General features: G+C 42.6%; 1 protein-coding gene across 5 annotated transcripts in view; it reads left to right on the top strand.

Annotated features, from left to right (window-relative positions):
* The window catches only part of sh3pxd2b (SH3 and PX domains 2B), a 50239-nt gene that overhangs the window by 17264 nt on the left and 14567 nt on the right, over window positions 1-18408 (top strand). For all 5 annotated transcript variants that reach the window (XR_003781917.2, XM_010871079.5, XM_010871082.5 and 2 more), the window contains exons 3-5: window positions 4094-4169; window positions 13024-13100; window positions 15741-15832. Coding sequence is in view for 4 of the 5 variants with exons in the window: in XM_010871079.5 (XP_010869381.4) it covers window positions 4094-4169; window positions 13024-13100; window positions 15741-15832 (245 nt within the window). In the remaining variant the exon portion in view is untranslated. The remainder of the gene's footprint in view (window positions 1-4093; window positions 4170-13023; window positions 13101-15740; window positions 15833-18408) is intronic.

The raw sequence follows: 18408 nt of genomic DNA, 5'->3' as shown, positions 1-18408 counted from the left end.
TACACTTAATCATAGACCATGCTGTAGAGATGAGTCTTTAGTAGACACTTGAAAGTTTGCACTGAGTTTGCATCTCTAACCTTAATTGGCTAATCATTCCACAGTAGTGGAGCTCTATGAGAAAAGGCCCTGCCTCCGGCTTTTTGTTTAGAGATTCTAGGTAAAATTAAAAGGCCTGCATCTTGCGATCGTAGGTTACGTGTAGGTATGTATGGCTGGATCATTTCAGCGAGGTAAGCAGGAGCAAGTCCATGTATTGATTTATAGGTTAACAATCAAACCTTAAAATCAGCCCTAACCCTAACAGGCAGCTAGTGTAAAGAGGCTAGTAATGGAGTAATGTGTTCAAAAAAAAAAATTCTAGTTAGGATTCTAGCAGCCATGTACAGCACAAAATGTTATTACATTTTATTGATTTGTCAGGGTAACCGGAAAGAAGAGCATTGCAGTAATCTAATCCAGAAGAAACAAAAGCATGGATTCGTTTTTCTGCATCAGTTTTTGATTTAAAAAAAATCTGATTTTTGCAATATTTCAAAGATTAAAATAAGCAACTCTTGAGACATATTTTATATGTTCATCAAAAGAGAGGTCAGGGTCAAGTGTAACGCCAAGGTTTTTTACAGTTTTTTGGGATACGACCATGCAGCCGTCGAGGTTCACAGTGAGATCTGCTAACAACGCTCTTTGTTTCTTGGGTCCTAAAACCAGCATTTCTGTTTTTTCTTGAGTTTAAAAGCAAGAAGTTCTCTGTCAATATTGGGCTTCTCCATGTTTCATTGAAATATATAACTGTGTCATCAGCATAACAGCGAAAGTTGACATTGTGATTCCGGATTACATCACCCAGAGGCAGCATATATAGTGAGAACAATTATGGGCCCAGAACCGAGCCTTGAGGAACACCAAAACATACCTTTGACTTGTCAGAGCTATTTTTGGTGAGTCTGGTACACGTCCATTTATCCTTGTCAAAAGTCTGGAGTCAGTGGTAAATATACAGTTCTGTTCCTTTTTATCTGACAACTGCATATTGAACAAATATCAATCTGGTTTTAAACCTGGACAGTACTATAGCAACCACCTTGATTGTGAGGGACATTGCCACACTCCTTTTGCCTAATTGCTTATATAGAAGGTGCTTCTGGAAAATGATTTACCTTCCTGATATCTGTACTGTTTTTGTCAAAGCGTCCATCTGGATCCATAGCAGTGAAACACTCCGCGACCTTACTCTCACCTCTGCTCTGAGTTCTCGGCTCCCTCTTGGCTGCTTGCTTTGGCTTCACCCACCAACAGGCCATTCTGATTACTGAACATAGATTTCCCTTGAGTTAAACAGGTGCATGTAGATGTGTATTACCATTGAGGAAGACACAGGGTCAATTACTCTCTCGTTTGTTGTGATTATAGTGCTGTAATAATGATGGCAATATTGAAGTGATACTGAGAAACCATTTCAGCTAACTTTACTACTAAGGCCAGTAGTAAGATTTGTGATAGAAAATACATTCTTTATCTTAGTCACATAAAGGCCCTTTTAAACATATCCACTCATCTGAACTTGGTTAAATGGAAATGACACCACCAGCATTTCCTATCAGGGTAGGAAATTAACACGCACTACCCGCTAAATGCAGGTATTTTCTTGCTTTGGCGCATAGATTTGCCAAAACTATCCACCACTGTGGCAGGTAGGCATTTGCCAAAAAGTCAGCTCAGAAAATACCTCCCGCGTTAATCCTAAAAAACACATCAACTCAAATAAATCTGTCCAGATTTCCCCCGACTCTCTCTGATTGGACATTCAACCACGTATATCATGAGTGCATCGCTTGGTTGGTTGGCAAGAGTGTTGGCACCATACCAGCATGTGCGATTATAGCTAAATACGGTATATATGAACATTTGGCTTTCTTTTTAGCTAGTTTGCTGCAATAAAAAGGCCAGCAGTGGTAAAATTAACATCAGCCAAAGAAAACTAACCCTGTCAAAGCAAAGAAGGAAAATGTATTTTCTGAAAAGTGGCGACAGGATGACACCGGAAAGGTTGGGGATTGGCTAGTGTATGATGAACAAACGTCAACATTCATCGGGCAAACCTAGTAGTATACATTCTGTGGGAAGAATAAGTATTTGATACACTGCCGATTTTGCAGGTTTTCCTACTGACAAAGCATTTAGAGGTCTGTAATTTTTATCATAGAGACGGAATTTAAAACAAAAACATTTAAGTAATTAATTAGCATTTTATTGTTCTCCCCACTGTATGTGTATATATATCTATATCTATATCTCTATATCTATATCTATATCTATATCTATATCTATATCTATATCTATATCTATATCTATATCTATATCTATATCTATATCTATATCTATATATATATATATATATATATATATATATATATATATATCCTCATGATCATATATAACTTTTTGTAATGTTTGTCATTCTTTTAAATAAACTTTCAATAGATTTTGTGTTTGTTGCCTGTCATTCATCATTTATTTTGAGGTGAGAATGTTGAGTGGCTGGTAACATCAGGGCGTCCTCCAGCCACAGTGACTGGTGAACCAAATATTGCACGTCCTTCCCTGTTTCCAATTGCAAGGCAGTTTGATGTGATGATTGGCTGGTAGTGCAGGAACTGGGATGCTCCAAACACGCTGTGGACATCATCGGCCCCACTTGCCAGTCAAACCCCTACTTGCTGCCCACATCATTTACGAGTTTACTCACTCTGGTCTGTCTGTGTGTAGAAAACAAAAGCCTACATCTAGTATGTGAGGTCTGTCTGTGTTCTACAATCACAAAGTGAAGAATTTGCCCTTGGACAGATTTATTTGTTTTAGTTCCTGTTGAATATAGTCTAGATGTTATTATTTCTAGTAGAAGCGGCCCTGACACTGACATTCCAATCATTTCTTATAGTTTTCATTCAAGGGTTTTCTAACCATGTGCTACAGGACCCCCTGGGCCACTTGTCTGTCCACAGGGTGTTACTTACAAAGAGTCATGAAACAATAGGCTGACTGGTAGGAAGCTCAAGAGAGTGTACATCAGGGCTACCCTGCTGTTTGTGGTACAGTAAACAAAAACGTTGGGAACCAGTGGTTTGATGACATAGGAAATGAATATATTTTTTATTTCGTCTAGGTCTCCTTGACCCCAGTCGGCTTCTGGAGCACAACCGTAGACAAACATCATTACATCCTGTTGACATTAATCTAACATAGTCTACAGTAGTTACTGGTCTCACTGTAGTTTGACTGTGTTGAAAAACACATTGTCTTCTTTAGAACCTATTCATTGACATGTCTCTGTATGTAGAGGAGAAGATGGGTGCCCTTCTCTTTGTACAACATGATATTTGACCCTTGGGTCTGGGCACTATAGCTGCAATTTCAGTTTTCAATACTTTCCTCCTTCTAAGTCTTCTGACAGGATCCATGTATGTACTGTATCATTATTATCCAAAAATTTTTTACATATTAGCGGATATAGGTTAATACATTTGGGTTTTTTTAAGTGAGGGAAGGCCAGTTATTGAGATGCTCAGCTGTGGCTTTACAGTCCTGACTCATTCTGTTGGCGAGTCAAGGGTGAGTGAACTGAATTCCAAGTGAGAGCGACAGAAGTTCATTGGCTGACACACCCAGGTGACTTTTCATTCCAGCTGCCAGCAGAATGCATCTAGGTCCTGGAACTGAAAACACTGGCTGGTTCTGGGGGTTAGTGTCCAGGGTGCAGGAAAGAAACCTATAGAAATGTGGTACGGTTAATGGAAGACAAAGAGAAATCTGCCCACTGCAACTTTAAAGCGTCAAAGGTGAAATTAAATAAATGTTCCACTATGTCACCAGGCCTCTGCTAACAGCCCACACAGCATACGTAACCTAGCTACCCACCCCAAAATGAGAAGATGAGTACCATCTGTTTAGGGGATTTCTAATCATTGGCAGAGCCAGTCCTTTCAGGAATTGCTGAATTGTAAAAATGTGAACCCCCGCTCCACACAGTGATGTTGTGTGTGATAACATGTGTTGTTTAACTCACTGTGTTGGTACCACACTGTGCTTTCAGATGGAGCTTCTGGATAAGTTCCCAGTGGAAGGAGGACAGAAAGACCCCAAGCGCAGAATCATCCCTTTTCTACCAGGTAAGAGTTAGCAAAAAACACGCTGCTCCTGGCGGACCGTCCCAGCTCATGCGGTGCCATTAGCCCCAAGCATTCAACTCACCAAGTAGCAGAGTTTACAGAGAGCTAAGCAATTAGAAGTCTCTACGTTGGCCTTTGTGTCTTATGCCACAGGAATCCACACATCAACTCACTACTCCTGTCACTGAACAACATGTTCTTTTTCCGTCTATGAACTGATTACTGACTACTCGTTCTAGTTCCTTTTTCCATGAAGCACACTAAGCGTAAGTTCCTAGAATTATTCAAGACTGGGCGTGCCTATTAGAAACTTTTGAAAGAAGACAGTTTAATGAAAGTAATCTTTGTGAGGCTTACAGGAGAAGGCCTCGCCCCGAAAGCCCCCCAGCCGTTGGGGGGGGGGGTTGAGGGAAATGAGGAATGAGGCAGCAGGAGGCCTGGAACTCATTGAGAGATCCCACACATGGTTCAGGGACTTCAGGCACTCAGCTGTTTGTCCAATGGAATCTAGATGGAGAGAGACTGAGTGAGAAAAAAACAAAAGAAAACGTACCAAGGGAGGAAACAAGATTATGAGACAGACCAGCTAGGACCAGGCCACCTTACTCCCACATTATTTTCCTACCCGCCATTGATTCAGATACTGCATTGTTCTAAATGCGTTGCAGGCATTCCTCATAAATTTTTTGAGGGAAGATGTGGGTACTAACAGCCTTGTTTATCCCACTAGTTATAGACCCATCCAGTAGATGGCCTGCTGTTCTGGAGTTAAGTTTGTCTCCCTGTCTTGAATGGAATGTCATTGAAGGGAGCAGCTCAACTGCCGCACCAAATACCTGTTCCCTAGTCCTAGTTATCTTTACACCTCCTACGAATGTTGCCAAATCCTCTACAGTCTTTAGTTACTCAACACTCCAAAGCCGGTTCATGTCGTGACTTTTCAGGAAGAGGAACCGCAAAGGAACTATCAGCAGTCAAGGACAGTTAGAATCCTGACTGGCAACAGCTCCAGCACGGGACATTCTCCTACTCTTTTCTACTTTTCTACTTTTAAGGAAACCCCACCTCTGGACATTAGGACGTATCGCGACCTATGAGATGTTAACAGTCAATGGAGAGTACAGCTTGAATAGCAATGATTCCAGCCTGGGCCATGCCCTTCTCTGTGTGCACGTGTAAGGACGTTTAAATGATTATTCAATTCACAGTGTTTAGCAGTAATTTGTCACCATCAATGTGTACAAGTATAGAAATAAACAGATGTACAATAGTTCAAGTGGGGTGTAAATGATTTCGGAGAGAAAATGCTAGTATATGCAGTATGTTCCCTTACAGCAACGCAACAACAAATTGTTTGTATACTTCAGAGAACGTTCTATCTGGGTACCAAAATAATAAATAAACTATATTAAGTAATGATTAGAGATAATTAAAAAACTTATCTGAATTAATCTGACTTAATAAAGGGACTGTTTGTGTGTGTACATGAGATAGTGGTCTTTGAGGCTGTTGGAATGTTAGCTCAAGCTTCAATAGACTCTGTACATCCAGATGTAAATAGATGAATGGCAGGGGTATGGTCCTGAATAGTGTGCCCATTTCAGACACTGCTTTGGGTAAGATGGCTAGCTAGCTAACGTACTACTTCTTTCTGATAATAAATGTAATCTTTCCTCGATTTGGAGTAGCGGAATTGCTTGGACTGCCTTGAATTGTTGCTGCGTTTTTTGTAAAAATGTCCATGGCTTGAAATTGTTGGCTAGAGTAGATTGGCAACGTTTGGCGAGAGGTTTTATTTTGTTAAAATGAACACTGGTAAAACAATTACACAGCCAAATAACTTGAATAATATTTGTCTTGAGTTTAAAAAGATGTGGAATAGTAGATATCCAATCCTATTCATTTCATTGGTCTTTTGCAATCGTCATTGACACCCTCACTTCAGGTTCCCTTCGTCGGATAGGGTCATTTTGTGTTACATCACTACGCCCGCCTACTTCCAGGAACTTCGTTGGCCATCAAAACACACCGTCTGTGCAGAGAACTTAAAATTAGGAGCATCCAGTTTTCCAGGATGAAGTCATATTCAACATAGCAAACGCTCTATCAGAAAACAGGGGGTGTGATCTCTGCTCAGGTATTTATTTTACTATGTGATTTGCAGCAGAACCAGGGAAGTCTCTCTTTTTTTTAAGGGGGGGTATATATGACAATAAATGACAAGTCTTATGCAGTCATGTATGCATATAGGCTCCATACCTCTCAAGCTGGGCGGTTTTTACCCCAGAGGCATATAATGAGTCAAAGATGGTCAATACATGTTATGACCTAATCAATCATCTTTTTCTTAAATGGAAACAAGAGTCACATGATCAGCCTATTCAAGTTGAAATAGTTCTCCAAAAACAAACAACAACAGTTAGTCATAACTTTATAATCTATAATTCTTGCTTTCACTTTCTTCTTTTAAAGGAACTCAAAGAAAGAAAAGCCTACAAAATTACTGTTTTCCGAAGTAAAAAAAGAGTAATGTACTTAAAGTGTATTAATTTATAACCACATTTGTTGTACTATGAATGCTATTCTATAACAATATTGTTTACTAAATACATGTCAGTGTGTTGAAGTGGACACACTTATTTCACAATTTAGTATGAAACATGATTGGAAATAGGATTTAGTGCACTTGAAATATACTCAGAATGTATTTAAAATATATTCTATACATATATACACCGATCAGCCATTACATTATGACCACTGACAGGTGAAGTGAATAACACCGATAATGTCGTTACCATGGCACCTGTCAGTGGGTGGGATTTATTAGGCCGCAAGTGAACATTCTGTCCTCCAGCGTAAGGTTCTGAGTGACATTGACAAGGGCCAACTTGTGATGGCTAGATGTGGGCCAGAGCGTCTCCAAAACCGCTGCCCCTGTGGGGTGTTCCCGGTCTGCAGTGGTCAGTACCGATCAAAAGTGGTCCAAGGAAGGAAAAGCGGTGAACCAGCAACAGATTCATGGGTGGCCAAAGACTCGCTGATGAATGTGGGGCCTGTGTGGTCCGATCCAACAGACGAGCTGCTGTAGCTCAAATTGCTGAAAAGTGAATGCTGGTACTGATAGAAATGTGTCAGAACACACGGTGCATTGCAGTTTGTTGCGTATGGGGCTGCGTAGCTGCAGACCAGTCAGGGTGACCATGATGACCCCTGTCCACTGCTGAATGTGCCTACAATGAGCACGTGAGCATCAGAACTGGACCACGGCGCAATGGAAGACGGTGGCCTGGTCTGATGAATTACGTTTCCTTTTACAACACGTGGATGGCCAGGTGTGTGTGCGTTGCTTACCTGGAGAACAGTTTAATAGCCATTAACCAGGATGCACTATGGGAAGAAGGCAAGCCGACGGAGGCAGTGTGATGCTTTGGGCAGTGTTCTGCTGGGAAACCTTGGGTCCTGCTATTCATGTAGATGTTACTTTGACACATACCACCTACCTGAGCATTGTTGCAGACTATGTGCACCCTTTCATGGCAACGGTATTCATTGAGAGATGGCATTGGCCTCTTTCAGTAGGTTAACATGCCCTGCCACAAAGCAAAAATGGTTCAGGAATGGTTTGAGGAACACAACAATGAGTTCAAGGTGTTGACTTGTTTGTCGAGCATCTGTGGGATGTTCTGGAAAAACATGTCCGATCCATGTAGGCCCCACCTCACAACTTACAAGACTTAAAGGATCTGCTGCTAACGTCTTGGTGCCAGATACCACAGCACACCTTCAGAGGTCTAGTGGAGTCCATGCCTCGACGGGTCAGGGCTGTTTTGGTGACAAAAGTGGGACCTACAATATTAGGCAGGTGGTCATATGGCTGATCATTGTATTATGAGTAGTACCCAATACTTTTAAATAAGTGGGTCAATTTTAACTCACTTTTCAATTTCAATACTATTTAGTGTTTTAAAGTACAACAGATGTGGTTCGAAAATAACACATTTTAAGTAAACTGCTTTTTTTTTTTACTTTAGGCTGCCTACTGAGTGTAACTCTGGAAATTTAAATGAGGACACAAATCACGTTTTAAGAGGTCATTTGCATGAGTTTCCAGAAAAGTCCAGAGCTGACTTCCTACGACTGGTTAAAATATTTGTATAATTTGACTTCTCCTAACTGGCCTTTTACTTCTGATAATTTCATAAAGATTTTTACTTGTACACTTGACACTTGACACTCTCTGAAACAGGATAAAGGTAGAAGAAACGCACACCTTAGTTGACGAGGTGCCGGCTAAAAGGGACCTTTTTTTTCTATAAGACCAACGTTTCGACCACTCTCTGAAACAGGCCGTTTCATGCAGTGAACATTTTCTCAGGTGGTTCCCATTTGAACTCGTAAATCTCATCCTTTCTTCTCCTCCTTCCTCCTCCATCCTCCCCAGTCCCTCCTCCTTTTTCTGCCCCCCTCTTGTTTTTTTTGTTTTTTAGAACGGGACCGGAAAAAGAACTTCTGTTAACTCTTTCACATCCTGCTATGTTAAGCTGTCTAGCTGTGTCTTGCAGTCACTGGCTGACTTCTGCTGTTTCATAGAAATAGTGATATCTGATTAAAACAGCAGATTTCTTTTTACGATCACAAACACAAGGACAGGGCAAGCAGTCTCAAATCAACGGGCCAGTCTGGACGACTGACCAAACCAATAAGACATAGATGTGGTTTTCGGATTTATTATCGTTTTTACTTCAAAGCCTCTCATTTAGTTTTCACCTATCTGGCCGTTTAGGATCGACAAAGAGGTTCTATTTGCATCTGCAGAATGGCCTCTAGGTGGTTGTGATTCTGCATATGTGCCCTCTTTCGACCTCTTTAATATTAATGTATTAATATAGTCAAATATAAGTTGCTCCTTCAACTTCTAACATGACAACTACCAAAGTGACTTTAAGTTGGTCATACTTGGTATAGGAATATAACATCAACCATATTTGGTTGAAGACAATTAAACTGGGCCATGTTTGGTTAGTGACTGTTAAACTGGGCCATATTTGGTTAATGTCTATTAAACTGGGCCATGTTTGGTTAATGTCTATTAAACTGGGCCATGTTTGGTTAATGTCTATTAAACTGGGCCATATTTGGTTAATGTCTATTAAACTGGGCCATATTTGGTTAATGTCTATTAAACTGGGCCATATTTGGTTAATGTCTATTAAACTGGGCCATGTTTGGTTAATGTCTATTAAACTGGGCCATATTTGGTTAATGTCTATTAAACTGGGCCATATTTGGTTAATGTCTATTAAACTGGGCCATGTTTGGTTAATGACTATTAAACTGGGCCATGTTTGGTTAATGACTATTAAACTGGGCCATGTTTGGTTAATGACTATTAAACTGGGCCATGTTTGGTTAATGACTATTAAACTGGGCCATGTTTGGTTAATGACTATTAAACTGGGCCATGTTTGGTTAATGTCTATTAAACTGGGCCATGTTTGGTTAATGACCATTAAACTGGGCCATGTTTGGTTAATGACTATTAAACTGGGCCATGTTTGGTTAATGACTATTAAACTGGGCCATGTTTGGTTAATGACTATTAAACTGGGCCATGTTTGGTTAATGACTATTAAACTGGGCCATGTTTGGTTAATGACTATTAAACTGGGCCATGTTTGGTTAATGGCTATTAAACTGGGCCATGTTTGGTTAATGGCTATTAAACTGGGCCATGTTTGGTTAATGACTATTAAACTGGGCCATGTTTGGTTAATGTCTATTAAACTGGGCCATGTTTGGTTAATGACTATTAAACTGGGCCATGTTTGGTTAATGACTGTTAAACTGGGCCATGTTTGGTTAATGACTATTAAACTGGGCCATGTTTGGTTAATGACTGTTAAACTGGGCCATGTTTGGTTAATGACTATTAAAGTGGGCCGTACTTGAATAAAAACAATTCTACAGGGCCATATTTGGTTCATATTTTTAAACTGGGCTTAAGGACTGGCTTGGTTAAGGACCATTCAACTTCACCATATTTTATTAAGGACTGTTAAACAGGGCCAAATTTGTTGAAGGATTATTTAACATATTTACTGAATTAAACTTTTCCGGTGTGCTCATAACTAAATGTTTTGCAGTTTATTTAATTAATCTGCCCATTATGTAGAGACAGTCATGTCTGCTGTGAAGCGTTCCTGTGGCTGCCCTGGTCTGGAATGGCATGAGTGAAGAGAAGCTCCTTTTCCTTCTTTTTTCCCTGTGGTTGCCCTGGTCTGGAATGACCTGAGAGGTGCCTGGTTTCCCCTCTATCTTTCCATAGTTGTAGTTGCTGGGCAAAAACGTCTGTTTGATGTACTACTCGACTGAGCCTACATAGAGCAGCCATCAAGTCTGTCTGCCTGCCTGGCCAAGCCCTGACTCTGTATTGTAACAGCAGCCATTTTATTTTTTCCTTAACCAGAACTCTTTCATCGACTGCACCCATGAGCATGTGGCAAATACAGAATGGGCAGTGTTGAGTCAACACTTTTCCTGCGACCCCAGAGAGCTTGGAAATGTGTCAAGAAAGCTTTCTATTTCAGGACTGTGGGAGAGTCAGAAGAGTGGTCAACTTTCACGTCTCTTGAATCCATTTTTATAAAATGTTCAGTGAAAATGACAGCAAGCCAAAGCACGCACCAAGTGACCATATAATTCACACCTCAGAGGAGGGAAAGCGTTGTCGAGCCTTGTAGATTTCCTCGGTGAAACTATATTCACCCTTTTTCCTGTATATTTATTTCCAGTTGTAGAAGTTGACAAGGCAATTGAAACATGCCTATTAAAAAACGACCTTCTTCCAGCGGACAAGGGAATGAACTAGTCATCGCCTCGGTTTTTTACATCCAAGCTTCACACACCTTTACGCAGTTATTCACACTGGTAGGATTCTGTAGCTGCAGGGAGGAAATGCAGATGAAGGCCGCTGCCTTGAATGAGTCCAGGGCCTCACTCCTTCCAGACTGACGGAGCGAGATGTGGCCAGGGGTGACAGGCTGCAGGGCTGGTGGAGAAGGGGGTGGACTGAACTGTGGGAGGTGGATGTTATCTCACTGCTCCTTACTCCCGCCTGCACCTCTGGACCTCCAGGTGGTTTTCAAAAGGACCGCCATGTCCTACGAAGGAGTGCTGGGGATGAGGGGCAGGTTAAAGGGAGATATCAATGATCGACATCTCCTGTGTAATACTCCTATTTGACTTTGGTCATCTTATGATGTGGCTGTGTGAGCTTTGCTAAATACCAACCCCTTAATGACAATCGGTTGTTTTGGACGGGTGGTTTTATTGGCCTTACTTAAGATCATTTACAAGAGGTTTCTCAATGGTTAATGGAGAAGTACCAGTCTTCTCCCCACTTCCTGATCATTTACAAGAGGTTTCTCAATGGTTAATGGAGAAGTACCAGTCTGCTCCCCTCTTCCTGATCATTTACAAGAGGTTTCTCAATGGTTAATGGAGAAGTACCAGTCTTCTCCCCACTTCCTGATCATTTACAAGAGGTTTCTCAATGGTTAATGGAGAAGTACCAGACTTTTCCCCACTTCCTGATAATTTCCAAGAGGTTTCTCAATGGTTAATGGAGAAGTACCAGTCTTTTCCCCACTTCCTGATAATTTGCAAGAGGTTTCTCAATGGTTGATGGAGAAGTACCAGTCTTCTCCCCACTTCCTGATCATTTACAAGAGGTTTCTCAATGGTTAATGGAGAAGTACCAGTCTTCTCCCCACTTCCTGATCATTTGCAAGAGGTTTCTCAATGGTTGATGGAGAAGTACCAGTCTGCTCCCCTCTTCCTGATAATTTACAAGAGGTTTCTCATTGGTTAATGGAGAAGTAATGGTCTGCTCCCCACTTCCTGCACACCATAAACCTAAGAGGTTTTCAAAGACATATTTGTATCCATTTCTTGTTATTGTTCCACTGACCCCAAAACCATACTGCCTGTGGTGGCCATTTTTGTGGTTGCGTGACAAGGACTGCATACTTTTGATTCCATCCACTGTATTTGCTTCCTGAAATAATTCATTCACGAACAAGAAGGCCAACTATTCACAGTGCACTTAACGACGTTCATTGTGCTGTCAGAGCTGTGTAATTAATGAGGCCACTGTATTAGCCTGAGCCAATAGTTGTGCATTCTAATCGAATGGACTGGAGCCTATACACAAGCCCACTCACTGCACACCGCTCACTGCACACCGTTCACTGGACACTGCTCACTGCACACCACTCACTGTTTGTGACAGTCCAAACATCCTCTATGTAGGCCCACTGTTACCATTCAAAATGAACCGTGAGATTTCTTTGAGTGAACTGAATCAGCCCTTAGTCTCGATTAGTGTTTCTTCACAAAGAGTAGGATCTGCTGTCCCTTTTAAGATCTTTTTTATGTTCTTTTTTATGTTGACCCATAGGTGAAGGTATTCCATTTTCCATTAGGGCAGATTTAGTCTGAAATAAAAGCAGACATGAAAAACTCTAAGACCCGTTTGTAAACCATGAAAAACTACAAGTATACATTTCCTGGTATCGTTGTGTCATAATGTGTATTTTCAGCAATTAACATGAACATTCTCCTGAATATTGCTATTATAATAGTAATGTGTGCTGTGGTACACTGATGACTGCAAACATGTACTCTTCCTTATATGCATTTGGTTAACAGTTTCTACACTTGCAAGTGTTCGCCTTTGGCCAGGTCGTTATTGAATATTGGAATTGGTTCTCAGCTGACTAAAACAACGTCGAAAATAAATGTAAAATAAAAAATGTCAATGCTAATGATATTTTCTGCTGGTTCCTTCTAGGAAAGATTCTGTTCAGGAGAAGCCATATCAGGGATGTGGCCATGAAACGCCTGAGGCCTATCAACGAGTACTGCAGGGTGAGTATAGCCTGTCACTGAGACCACAGCTCAGACTGAGAGCAGGTTCAGGGCTGGTGTTGCATCTTTCATTATCAGGTCCAGCCAAGCAAGTTAAACCTTTCACAGAACAGGAAGAAAACCTGTAGGTGAACCAAACCTTTGCATATTAAGACCATACATGATAAAAAGAGGTCAGGATTAGAACTAGAAGGTGTCCACGCTTCTGCTTCCAGAGAGGTTTTGTTTTCTGGTGTATTTCCCAGAGGCCCTGTAACTTGGGCTCCCAGAGGCTGGGACAGTTGCAGTGTCTTGGGCTTTTTGAGAAGGAGCCAGATGAGGAGTGGGAGGTCCATTCCTGTGGTGGCTGTGGGGTCTCTCCACTATGCAGGGCAGAGGCTGACTGCTGAGCTGTCCCCCTTGTCAACAACATCACCCAGCCACATGTTTACTTTTAATGGGCTGCTCTGGGAACCAGAACCGCCTTTTCATTGCCCCCCACCCCCCACACACACACGCACACACATACACACATATTCCCTGGCATTTTTCCAGAGAGCCTTTGTTCATGAAGCCAGATCGCTGGTGAGATAGGTGGGGTACACATGTGTTTGGACAGGGGAGACGTGGGGATCAGGATACCCTGTGGGGTTGTTTTGGGATATAGGAATTAAAGTGGGAAGACAAAGCAAGGTGTCTTCTTTATTACTTTATATTGGTAAAAGATGGGGGACGATCCTGAAGTTAGTGTGCTTATGTGAATCGTTCCAGACTAGGCTTGCACCCCTTCTATTGCCTGAGGACTTCAACTGAAGTCTTCCTGCACTGTCTGAGTTGCATTGCCGTTTGTTTTTTCCGACTTTTTCAGTCTGAGACGAGAACCTAGACTGTGGCGGCCAGCTTGGTGCTACGAAAGAGAGCACTTGGCCATGCTGCCACTTGGGAGGACGTAGAACGCAGCTTGTATAGCCCTTCAACCACCTCTATGAAATGATAGGTAATGTCCTTGCCACGTTGGCCCCACCCTCTTGTCATACTGCTTCCTTTTTGTGTAGTGACAAGTAACCTAGCCACTCACTTAGCTCCCCTCCTGGGCTCTTTCAGCCCCTGGGTGACGGGAAGGAGGTGGCGGGAGTTCAGAACAAAGGTCTGTGGTTCTGCCAGGTCTGGCTGACGGAGTGAAACCTAAGAGGGTGTTTACTTTGTGACTCCTTTCATGTTTTGCTCAGAGGATCACAATTTGGACTTTTTAAAATGCTGAGTGTGTCTTCAGCTTTCCATGTGGATTTCCCCATGCTGGAGTTTCTGCTGATGGGAGAGGTTGATGCCTGGTGGACACGGCTTTGCCCTGTTACCAGCGTTTCTCAATCTTGAGAATGCCCGTGGTTCGGAGAGGATGGGTTGAATGCTGCTTGTGTAAGCTGTTTTACAATCTTGTAAACTTGTGTATACATGCGTCTGTATTTTCTCCCCTCCTCCTATGTCTTCTTTCTGACACACGCTCACACATGCGCACACACACACACACACACACACACACACACACACACACACACACACACACACAATTAGGTTAATGCTGCCTGCTGTAAAGAACACCAATAAAGTCCATTTGCTGTAATGTGCCTCCCAGCCTCCAGTCTCCAGGGAGAATACTGATGAGAGGCCAGGTCACGGGCGGAGTGGAGGGCGGTGGGTCCATGGACAGTCTGGTCGTCCTTCCCCCCACACACAGTGCACCAGGTTCAGCCACGGCACCAAGGTCCTCTGGAGGTCAACACCAAGAAACGCTTGATCTTCTGACTCTTAGTGGGCTCTGAAGAACCTCATAATCGGATTGTTCCTGCCCAAAAAATACATTTTAATCTTCGGAATTGACCACTGGTCTTGCACACTCACCTTTGCGCCCACACACACCCACTCCTTCCTGTCCGAGGCTAATAGAGGGCAGGGTTTTCGGCTGAGCCGGTGGCAGTCCTCCCACACTGTTAGCAGGAGTAGTCTGTTGGCATGGCTTCCTGTACGGTTGTCCTGAAAAAGACGTAGTGCAACAATGGACAAGGGCACCTTGATCTCGGGGCTGGCATGGGCTTTATGCCCGTCAGGTTTGGCGTCATAACTCTGCCGGGGGAGACAGAGTGAGAGAGAGACCTCTCTGTGTGGACACTGCTGAGGCACTTAGCCTTATTAAGGGCAGACGATGTACTCTAGCTCCGGGGCTGTGATAGATAGCCTGGGGAAATGCATGATGGCAGGGAGGAGTCTGCCCCATACTTCCTGTCTGCTGGGTGATGGTGATGACTGCATGAGAAGGGTGTTGGAGAAGCCTGGCGCCTGGTTCTAGGCAGTGGTTGGGTTAGAGCACTGAGGGTGGTTCCTTCTTAGGTACTCACTGGGTGCTGAGGGCTTTCGAAGCGGGGCTGATAAGGAGTGAGAGGTATCAAGCCAGGTGGTTTTCTGTCCTCTGGCCACGAGGCAGAAGACAGAAGACGGGGGGGGGGGGGGGGGGATTATGAATGATGTTTGTGTTTTTCATCAATCCTTCTGTGGTCACATAATAAATTCCCAATGGCAGCTTTCATCACTGGTATAAATTCAGTGATAACTGATTTGGTTCGGATGAATAAGCATTGCAACGCTCCTGTGTCCATGTCTCCACAGGCCCTGATTCAGCTGCCTGTGTACATCTCGCAGTGTGAGGAGGTTCGAGTGTTCTTCGAGACCCGACCTGAGGACCTAAACCCACCCAAAGAGTAAGGCAACAACAGCACTTTTAGTTCAGGAAGCACACACTGTCACTGAGTCCCATGTCTCACAGTAGAAATGCATGATACAACAATTCACAACGCGCCGGACCAATAACCAAAAAACATTAAGGGCAGCAAAGGGAGTGCTGGCTTTTTTATGAAGCAGCAGGAATTGCCCTCCTCAGAACCACTGTGTCATTTCATGTTCCAACAAGCCGATCAATCAGTTATGTGTTCTAATACATTGCAATGACCGTGATGTAATGGCTCTTTGGAACTGTGGATCGGGGGAGCGGTTGTTTTGCCCTGAATATGTGCCCCATAACATGAAACCTACTTGAGCAATGTTGGCGAGAACTGCTGAGGCTGTGTGAGTTCCACTGGATCTAGAGGCCCATCTCTAATAAATCTCCCTCAACACATTAGGGTCATATAGCCTGTTTCAACATGACAACAATAAGCCATATGTCACCGTGCCATGTCCTTCATGGTGAATGTGTAGTCATTGAGGCACCCGGCGCCTGGAGGTCAGCGGATGTCGTTAGTGGTTATGGGGGCTTGTGGATATTCTAATGAGAAAAGCCAGAGACACTATAGATTCTTAAAACAGTTAATGCTTCATTCAGTATTTAGTATAAGCCATTTATAATTATTTCCTTAATTGTCCTTTCCCAGCCTATACTCTGTGTGTCTGGTCATGTGCTTTTATCAGAATGTTTATGTTACAAATGTCTGGTCAGGTCTGACTACAGAACTTAATCTCTGGTCTGACAGAACCTAAGGTCATGCTGAACCCATGAGTAGATCTCTGTTTTGCAATATGGTGTCAGGTGGTGTAGATTGGAATGTGTCACTAGATGATAAGGGGTCTATTCTTCAGGACTAGTTTTTTTTTTATCTTTAGGTCAGTAAACCAACCCCTACACCTTTAGTTTGGGGATATTTTGCCAAGACGAATGGGCAGCTATACCACCTGCAAGAATTCGGGGCCTCATAAAGAACCATATAAAAAGATGGCACGCTGTCATTGATGATAAAGGGGGCAATACACAGTATTAAGAACTAAGGGGATGCAGACATTAGAACAGGGGTCATTTTTTTCTTTGTTGCCATGTTTTGTTTTATGGTTGTGCCATTCTGTTATGACCTACAGTTGAATATGAATCCCATAAGAAATAAGACGTGTTTTGCCTGCTCAGTCATGTTTTCTTTACAAATGGTACATATATTACCAATTCTCCAAACCTGCGTGAAGTTGGCCCCCCCACCAACGCAAAACGTTGTCAAACTATGCTAGTTCGTTTGTGCTCCGTTTGTGCTGGTTTGTGCCATAGACTGTATATAAAATGGACGACGCCCTTTCGCTCTTTTCCATTGGTGAAAAATGAAGCCACCAGTGTCCCGATACGGCGCGGACATCTTGGACTTGCGTCTGCGCAGATAGCGATCTTGGGACCAGTTCTGCGCAGTAGTTATGCGCAGTAGCGAGCAGGAAGTAAAGCCGTAAAGCCGCAAAATCAACGGCCCCTCCCCTGTGCCCCGCCCTCACTCTCCCTCGCAGAATGCGCATACCGTAATCAATCGCAAGTCCAAGTACAGTACAACCTTTGCTTGTTAAACCTAGACGATATGTTATAGCCTAACTTACATCATGTTTAACCTTAATTTAGAATAGGCCTAATAAAAAAAGTATTGGTAACTTCTAGCTAACAATCCCCTGCTAGCTATTAACATGGCTATTAACGAGGCTTGTTGTCTTTTAGCTAACGTTAGCTAGCCCATTACATTTATTTACAAATTAAATAGCGTATAAATTTAACTTACCGAAAAAAATTCAAAGATCGATTGGAATTTACATTAGCGTGACTACAGTAACTACAGTAAATGACAGAAACCAGCTTCGGAAAAAAGATAATTGAAGGGTAATTTAATTGTTTAGTTGGTCTCGCGTCCCAATCTCCTCAGTCCTCCGAAGGAGGATGGCGCTTCAGTGGCTCCTTGGCTCAGATAGCTGTCAATCAAAGCTGTGAATCACGACATCACACCACCGTTTTTAGAGCATTAAATAACTAACTAAAAACCAACTTATTTTAAAAACAAACTCTTGAATTTACATTAGCGTGACTACAGTAACTACAGTAAATGACAGAAACCAGCTTCGGAAAAAAGATAATTGAAGGGTAATTTAATTGTTTAGTTGGTCTCGCGTCCCATTGAATAACATGGGGAGGGCGGGGTTTATGACCTATACTGGGACCACTCACCAGGGGGCGATCGAGACGTTTTGGCTTCACTTTTCAGGGCTTGTGCGGCACGCTTGGTTTGTGCTGTAAAAAGTTTCGTTTGTGCTGCTTCCGTTTTTTAGATATTAACATAATATTTTTAGGTCAATCTGAGGTCAACCAGCCCCCCCCCACATTCTCCAAATTCACCCAAAATAGTCTCGATCGTTTGTGCTTCGTTTGTGCTGGTTTGTGCCGGTAAAAGTTTCGTTTCTGCTGCTTTGGGTTTTAAAATATTAACAAACGGAGCACAAACGAACGAGCATAGTTTGACGACGTTTTGCGTTGGTGGGGGGGCCA

This window comes from Esox lucius, chromosome 7 (genome assembly GCF_011004845.1).
Source record: "Esox lucius isolate fEsoLuc1 chromosome 7, fEsoLuc1.pri, whole genome shotgun sequence".
Lineage (NCBI taxonomy): Eukaryota > Metazoa > Chordata > Actinopteri > Esociformes > Esocidae > Esox > Esox lucius.
The sequence above is the reverse complement of the archived record's forward strand: the minus strand, read 5'-3'. Positions and strand labels throughout refer to the sequence as shown.